The following is an 8,677-nucleotide window of genomic DNA, read 5'->3' on the forward strand; positions in this document are numbered from 1 at the left end:
CGTAGGGAGAGGGACAGCGGCGTGAGAGCCGGCGGCGCATGGGCGGCCAGCGCCGCTTCCTCCTCCGCGGCCCGGCTCCCGGAAGGAGAAGCGGGAGCAGGAGAAAGAATGGAATGGGCGGGCGCGGGGGCGGGGCGAAGGCTCGAGTGACTGAGCGTCTCGCCTATGCCCGACGTCTGTCTCGTTTGAACGGCGAGAGGTGGGCGGGCCCGGCCAATTGGCGGCGGCGGCGCGGAGCCGGGGCCGGCGGGAAGAGGGAGATGGAGGAAGGGGGGAGGAGGCGGGATTCCAATCCGGTTCCATCTAGTTCTGGGACTGCTCCCGCTGCGGCCCCGAGCAGCCCCGCGGCGGGAGGAGGAGCATCCGGGCCCTGCGAGCCGCCGCACTAGAAGCTCCCGCCGCCGCGGCCCTCCGCCCGCGACCCCAGACCCCGGTGACCGCCCGCCCCTGGGGAGAGGGAGCCGGTCCCCGCGCGCAGCCAAGATGCCCAAGAGGAAGGTGAGCGCGCGGACCCGGCCGCGGGGCGCCTCGTCTCGCGCCCCCGGCGCCGGGGGAGCCTCGGGGGCGCGCGTGGCCCGGCCGCGGCGGCGCGGGCCCTCACCGCCCCCCGGGGCGGCCTCCTCGCGGGCGGGCGGGCCAGTCCCGCCGCCAGCCACCCCCTTCCTCCATTTTTCTCTCTTGAACTTTGCCATCCCCACTGCCCCCCCCCCCCCGTTTTACTTTTCTCCCGCTTAGCGGTGACCGATCGGTAGTATCTGGGTTTTGGGGGTTTTTTTTTAACGTTTTTTGCAAGGCGATGGGGTTCCGTGGCTTGCCCAAGGCCACACAGCTAGGTGACTATTGAGGGCCCGAGGCCGGATTTGAACCCAGGTGGATCGGTATTATCTTAGCAGGAAAGAGACGGGCTTCGGGGGATCCCGGGGGCCTTGCGAGGCTGGGCTGAGGGGGTGGAGCGGGGCTGCGTGTTTGTGTTGTGATCTCTACGCGCCGCCTCCTTCCCTTCGCTCGGGTGACATCTGCCTGTGGAGCCTGCCCTTCTCCAAATTTAGGCTTTCGCTTGGGCAAAAGTGCGAGATTTCAGTAGTGTTCTAGCATTTCTGTTTCATCTTTTTTTTTTTATTTAGGGCAAAAAGCCTTCTAAGTGTGAGACATTGTCCTGGGAAACTTTGGGATGTGGCTTCATTTGACGATATTGGTATTACGAACTTTTCCTTTTCTTTGACTAGGTCAACTCCGCAGAAGGGGATGTAAGGGAGGAGGTAAGGATGCTTTAATTTCAAGAAATAGGGATTTGGGGAAATGGAGTATTCTTCATTTACATGCTTATCTTAAATAATTGCTTCTTTTTGGGGGGTTTTTTTAAGCCCAAGAGGAGGTCGGCCAGATTGTCAGCTGTAAGTAAAACCAACTTTACTCACTTTGCTATTACAGTGTCAGACGATGAAATGCTTAGAGATACTTTTTGTCTTCCAGAAACCAGCCCTTGCAAAGGTGGAACCAAAGCCCAAAAAGACAGCTGGGAAGGTAAGATTTTATATGTGAAAACAACTTAGAAATTGTTGAATAGTATTTAAATTATTCATTTTTAATTTGTCTTCTCTCCCCACTTCCATTTAACCAAAACTAATTTATAGTTCAATATCTGAATCCACTAGAAAATCAAATTCTTTTACTCCCCCTTCTGTCAATAAGAAGAATGGGGGAAACAGAAGGTATTTTGAGTTAAACATGTTCTATGTACCAGGGTTTTGTGGTGTTTTTTTTTAACAAAGCGATGGAATTAGGTGACTTGCCCAAGGCCACACAACTAGGTAATTATTAAGTGTGTGAGGTTGGATTTGAACTCAGGTACTCCTGACTCCAGGGCTGGTGCTCTATCCACTGTGCCACCTAGCCACCCCTGATCTTAACTCTTGAACACTCCATTTCATTTAACAGTCTGTAGGAGTAGTCTTTTAATGTTACCACTCATCTCAATACGGTCTCAATTGTTAGAAGTTATTTCTAAGGCTGTCTATACATGGTACTTCTTTTTAGGTAGGAAAATCAATATGCTAAAGGATATTTACTTCTTAAACTTCATTTTGAGAAGCTCTCCAAAGGGAAAATTACCATGTCCACTCAAAGCATATAGTAAAATATACTACCAAAGAAGTTCAGAAATATTATTCTTGGAAGAATGAATTAAGTTTGCATCTGAGGAAAATTGTTGAATGAATAACTTTATTAGATGTTAACTTGTTTGATTCAAAATTATTTTAGAGAATTAATAATTCTACAGCTATTTTTAAAATCTATAATCAGTTGGATGATTTTTGAGGGATTATTTGGGGATTTTTGGTAGTATTTTCTGGTTATATGCAAATTTGACAAATTACCTTTGGTTTTTCGCTCTTATTTATCAACATATTGTTGATTGATATTTTTTTTAATAAGAATTGTTTTTTAAAACTCAAATATTCTGTACTTTAGAAATTTAGGTAAGTAGGCCTTTATGTGAAATTCTTAAAAATTTTATTGTGTTAAAAATACTTGGCTTGAAATCAAACAGCTCAAAAAAGATAAGCATAATAAACCAATGAAGGCTTTTAATGCCACAGGAGAGTAACTTATTGTGATTTAGAATAGTATTAGATTAATTTTATTCTAATAGTCTTATTTCAGTTATAGTCTATATTGTTACTTGCAATCTTAGAAATGCCAGTGAATTTTCCAGGGATGTTGACATAAATAGTGCTTTTCCCCCTCATGTTTTACTCTCCTTTCTCAAAGTGTGTTTTGATATTAGTTTGGGGTATTTTTAGTTTTTCTTTTTCTACAAGGAAGTGGGGTTAAGTGGCTTGCCCAGGTCAGCTTGGTTAATTATTATATGTCTGAGACTGGATTTGAACTCAAGACCTCCTGACATCAAGGCCCGTGCTCTATCTACTTACTATGCCACCTAGCTGTCCCTTGACATTAGTTTTTGACAATAGTCATCACTTTGCTTTAAGGACATCATTCACATTTTTTTTTTTTGAGAAAACAATGCCAGCTTTATTTACAATGTTTCCTTTTTATACACACTCTAGTTTTAGCCACAAAAGCCATTGATTGCATGAGATGCTTTAAAATTTGCTTTATTCCCTTCTTTCTGATTTATAGCACAGTCTTTAAGCTAGTCAAACTTTAACAGACCTGTAATATCAAAATGTAGTTACTTTATGTGTGAGGCAACTGGTAGTTTAGGTAGCAGTGTTGTTGCACTCTTAAAGCCTTATTTTCCTCATCAGTGAAAAGGGAATAAATACCTACAGCATCTTACAGTGAGATAATGTAGATTAAAGAATTCTACACACCTTAAAGCCATATATAAAGGTCATCTGTGTATTTCATAAGTCATATTTTGGAGGGGAAAATGAGACTGATGACTTAGCACAACACCCTCTCACTCAAATCCAAATCATGTGCTTGTCATGGCATCACCTCCCCTGATATCATGATCTTCAATAAGGAAGGACAAATATCAAGTCATGTTTTAATGAGAGATCAACTAATACCTGTAGGAATAATCATTCATCAATCTCTTGATGCATACAAGTATATGTATCTCTTGTAGTTCTAGCTTTGTAGGACTACTTAAGAAGAATGAATTATATTTTTAATTGAACAGTCCTATGTCTTTAATGGCTCAGTGAATAAAGCACTTGACCTGAAATCAGGAAGGCCTGAGTTCAAATGTAGCCTCTGACACTCATCTTTGTGACCCTACACAAGTCATTTAACCTCTGTTTCCTTAATCCACCGAGAAGGAAATAGAAAACTACTCCATTATCTTTGCAAAAAAAAAAAAAAACCCCATGGTGATAAAGAGTCAGACAATAAATGTCTTTAATAATGTACTATTTTTCATATGTAATATTAATGCTACCAGTCATTCCATATGTGTATATTACCTAAGTGGTATTTTTGTTTATTTTTTTTTCCTGTGGCAATGTTGAATTTGTCATATATAAAAAAATTCATCTGGATATCAGTAAAGGGAACTTAAAAATGCAGTCCATCTTGTATATGAACTATTTCATTGGTGTGCTTTTGAGAATTATAGGAAAATTTTTAAGAGAATTCACTCTTTAAACTTGAATAACTCTTAGAATGTAATCTTATCTTTTCTCGTTAGCCAGAGCTGAAATATAATGCTGTACTACATTTAAACAGCTTAGTTTTTGTTTTGTTTTCTGAATAAAATTCAGAAAGGATTTCCCATAACTGCTAAGTTTTCATTACATCCAAATAGAAATAAAAATATAAATTTATTACTCATTACTGTTTTAAAAAAATAAACTCTTGGGGTGGCTAGGTGGCGCAGTGGATAGAGCACCAGCCCTGGAGTCATGCGCACCTGAGTTCAAATCCGGCCTCAGACACTTATAGCTGTGTGGCCTTGGGCAAGCCACTTAACCTCATTTGCCTTGCAAAAAAAAATCTTTACTTTTAATTATTAAATAAACTCAGAGGGCAACTAAATGGCACTGTGAATAGAGCACTGGTCTTGGAGTAAGGAATATGGGACGAATCTAGCCTCAGACATTTGCTAGCTGTGTGACCTTGGGCAAGTCACTTAACCCTGATTGCCTCCCATCCAGGGCCATCTTCAGTCATCCTGATTCATATTTAATCACTGGACCCAGATGGATCTGGAGGAGAAAGTGACACTGATGATTTAGCATAGCCCACCTCGCTTAAATCCAATTCATGTGCTTGTTATGGCATCACCTTGATGTTGTGGTCTTCTTCAAGAATAAAGGACAAGGGGCAACTAGGCAGCACAGTGGATAGAGCATCAGCCCTGGAGTCAGGAGTACTTGAGTTCAAGTCTGGCCTCAGACATTTAATAATTACCTAGCTGTGTGATCTTGGGCAAATTACTTAACTCCATTGCCTTGCACAAAAACAAAAAAAAAACTTTAAAAAAAATGAAGGACAAACTCGGGTTAAGAAATTAGAACCAGGGGCAATTAGGTGGCACAGTGGATAGAGGAGCACTGGCCCTGGAGTCAGGAGGACCTGAGTTCAAATGTGACCTCAGACACTTAATAATACCTAGCTGTGTGGCCTTGGGCAAGCCACTTAACCCCATTTACCTTGTAAAAACCTTAAAAAAAAAAAAAAGAACCAAAAGGTCACTTTTCAGTGACTGCAACATTACTCTTAATTCTTTGTTGGATTTCATTATGAACTGTTAAAACACGTTGTTTGTATTGGCTTATTCTTTTTCAGATCAAAAAGAAGAAGAAAAATAGATTTGAAAAGTGTAGAGAATTATTTTTCATGTTAGCTATTTCAATGGCAAACTTTATTTTAAAAAGTCTTTAATAATTAGTGAGGTTTTTGTCCCTAAAAAAATGGAAAGAATTAAGGATAAAATCTTTCCATGGAAAAATTAACTTTTTTAAGTTTTTTGTTTTTTTGTTTTTTTTGCAAGGCAGTGGGGTTAAGTGGCTTGCCCAAGGTCACAAAGCTAGGTAATTATTAAGTCTCTGAGGCCAGAGTTTAACTCAGGTACTCCTGACTCTTGGGCCGGTACTCTATCCACTGTGCCGCCTAGCCACCCTGAAAAATTAGCTTTTTAAAAAAAATAGATACAATTGGTTAATTTGCAAGGAGGAGGAGTGGTGTAGATGATAATCCAATTCTCCTCCCACCAATTATTGAGAATTTGAAAGATTAATGTTTTTTATATGTGCTTTGAATAAGAATTTGAAAATTTGAAAATTAAAGCAAAAAGTTGGAGTGAATTTTATACATAAAATATTAAGTTTTTGACCTTTACTAAAACTTAACTATGATCTTATTGTTAATCAGCACTTAGAAAATTGCTTAGAATATCCTGTATTCATGGGAAAAGTTGGTTTTTGTTCTTGGAAAAAGTTTTTCATGTAATTCAGATTATTGTTCAGCAAAAAAAAATTGAGTTATAAAAGAATAATTTTTAATACCTGGAAAATGTATTAATATGTAAATCCCCATTTTTAATATATCTATAGGCTAAATCTGAGGACAAAAAAGTTCACACAAAAGGGAAAAAAGGAGCAAAAGGAAAACAAGCAGAAGCTACCAACCAAGAAGAGAATAAAGATGATTTGCCTGCAGAAAATGGAGAAACTAAAAATGAAGAGGTCAGTACTTATTCTTTACCATATTCTTTGACTTTGTTAGATTGTAATTTAGCTTCATCATCATGGTTTCTAGTCTTTTTAATATTTTATCTGCATATACTTTAGTCATCATAAATTGTTCCTGGAATTTTAGGTGATTGAGCTTGAGCTAGAAGATTTGCATGTAGACAGAATTTCACCAGTATAAGTAAATACTATAGATTGAGAGATTGAAGAGATCATCTAGGCCAACCCCATCCTGTTACAGCTGAGAAAACAATGTTCCAAGAGAATAAATGTTATGCCCAGGGTCATTCAGGTGGTAAGTAGCAGAACCAAGATTTAAACTCTGGCTACCAGTGCACACTAAATATCTTACTATAAGAAAACATTGTGTATGTATATATATATATTAGGTTCTCTTGAAGGAGATATTGTACATATGTACACAATAAATACGCAAACAAATGCAGTTTTTAGGGAGGGTGAGTTTCCTGAGGAAGGTGGCACTTGTTACATCCTGAAGAAATAAAGGATTATGGTGGAAGTGGGGAGGGGATGCATTTCAGACAGACAACTGGAATGTGGGAGTAGAAATTGGAGGTGGAGTGCCTTGTGTGAGAAACAGGGAAGGCCACTTTGGCTTGATCACGAGTACAAGAGGGGAACTGCTAGAAAGATAGATTGAGGCTAGGCTGTGAAGGGTTTTAAAAGTCCAAGTTGATATATTTGATCCTAGAGACACTGGGGAGTTATTGGTATTTATTGAGGTAGAGATGTGATTGGACCTAGTCTGGGCTTAAAAGAAAATCACTTTGGCAGCAGATAGTCATTTGAGTCAGGAGACCAATTAGGAGACCATTGAAATATTCTATAGGAGAGGTAATGGAGTTGGAACTAAGGTGGTAGATAAATAAATAGAAGGATTTGGGAAATTAGAAATGGCAAGATTTGGCAACTGATTAACTACATAGGGTGAGAGAGAATGATGAGTGAAGGATAATTTAGATTTACAAACCCTGAGAGATTAGAAGAATGGTGGTGCCTTTGACAGACAAGGAATTCTGGTATATGGGTGTGTTTAGAGCAAAAGATAATGAGTTTAGTTTTGAACATTGTGAAATTGAGGCGTCTTTGCAACATCCAGTTTGAAGTACCTCTTGACATTTTGAGTTTATTCATACCATTAATATTGCAACAAATAGTCTCTTCTATGGCTATATCAGATATGATGCTAATTTACAATTTTTTTGTTTTATGTTCTTTCCAGGTTCCAGCCTCTGATTCAGCAGGAGAGAAAGAAACCAAATCTGAATAACATCTTATAAAAATCTTAACAATTGTCCCTGTAACCTCCCTTCTTGTACAATTCAGAGGAATATTTTTATCAACTATTTTGTAAATGCCAGTTTTTTAGTAGCTCTCTAGAAACACATTTTTAAGAAGGAGGCAGTCCCACCTCATCACATTAATTTTTTAAAGCATTTAAATAAGTGAAGCCAATCTAAAGTGGCTTTATTTAGAGTCCTATTTAAAAAGGTGAGATCATGTGCTGATTGTCAGTTTGGTTTTTTGTTTGTTTTAATACAACCAGAAATTAATAGTCTGTTGATTAGGAAGGTGTTTCATGTCTTGTGCATAGACTTAACATTCCATAGGCAGTCCTTACATCAAATTAAATGAAGCAGAGAGTAATTTGGAGTTGTGACCATGAATTTAAAGATCTTATTTTGATTAATCTGTATCCATCTTGTCTTTCAGTATAATTGTTTCCTAAATAAAATGGCTCCCTGGTGTTGGCTCTCCCTTTCAAAATTGTGTGCTATCAGTGACATTGTCATCTTTGGTAATAGTGGTACAATTTTTTTTTTCTGGTAACTTTATTAATGTACTGTAAAAGACTGGAAAATGTTTATAATGAGTGTAGTTTTATTAAATACAGAATTGGTGGAACCTTGCTTTGTAAAAGATCAAATACCTTATCTATATTCAGGATACTGGTATTTGATGACTTCTTTTTAGGGAGAATTGCCTCCAAAGTAAGAAAAGTCACTGGAATAACAGTTTAGAAAAAGATTACAACTACATAATTTTTAGACTTTTCTAGCATTTTTTAAATGTACAATTTATTCATAGTGTCTATGTACTGATGACCAAACGAACTAATAAAATCTTGATTACAAAAGAATTTTGGTTTCATAACTCATGTTTTAACAGGCATATTTTGGACTTTTAAATGTTAACTTTTATATATAATCCCTTTATAATGAACCGTTATACTTATGTGAAGATGCAGTGGAGGATAATAGATAAACAGATCCAGGATCCTGCATTCAAGTCCCACCTCTGAAACATTGGCTCTGTGATCCTGGAAAAATCATTTGCCTTTCTATCCTCTATAGAATTCTAATATTTAGTTTCAGAAAGGGTGCTAATTTGCATTGGTTGACAAAGTTTCTTCATCTTGGATTTCCCTATATCAATGAAATCACTGCCAATCCCTTATGCATATGAATGATTGTTCGTTATAAAGCATGTGA

The 8,677-nt window shown here is 38.6% G+C and overlaps 1 protein-coding gene across 1 annotated transcript; it reads left to right on the forward strand.

Annotated features, from left to right (window-relative positions):
* Window positions 1–38: 38 nt before the first annotated feature.
* HMGN1 (high mobility group nucleosome binding domain 1) lies at window positions 39–8,384 on the forward strand. Its single transcript, XM_074210278.1, has 7 exons — window positions 39–156; window positions 200–498; window positions 1,227–1,259; window positions 1,365–1,394; window positions 1,474–1,524; window positions 6,027–6,158; window positions 7,408–8,384. Exons 1-7 carry the CDS (start codon window positions 39–41, stop codon window positions 7,453–7,455), a joined length of 711 nt encoding a protein of 236 aa, XP_074066379.1. The 3' UTR covers window positions 7,456–8,384.
* The last annotated feature ends 293 nt before the right edge of the window (window positions 8,385–8,677 follow it).

The sequence above is a fragment of the Macrotis lagotis genome, chromosome 1 (genome assembly GCF_037893015.1).
Source record: "Macrotis lagotis isolate mMagLag1 chromosome 1, bilby.v1.9.chrom.fasta, whole genome shotgun sequence".
Lineage (NCBI taxonomy): Eukaryota > Metazoa > Chordata > Mammalia > Peramelemorphia > Peramelidae > Macrotis > Macrotis lagotis.

Excerpts from the sequence above, each read along its gene's own strand:
- HMGN1 (XM_074210278.1), top strand. The coding sequence starts at position 39 with ATGGGCGGCCAGCGCCGCTTCCTCCTCCGCGGCCCGGCTCCCGGAAGG. Across the intron at positions 1,260-1,364 it reads AAGGGGATGTAAGGGAGGAG|CCCAAGAGGAGGTCGGCCAG; the intron begins GTAAGGATGCTT and ends GGTTTTTTTAAG. Across the intron at positions 1,395-1,473 it reads GGTCGGCCAGATTGTCAGCT|AAACCAGCCCTTGCAAAGGT; the intron begins GTAAGTAAAACC and ends TTTGTCTTCCAG.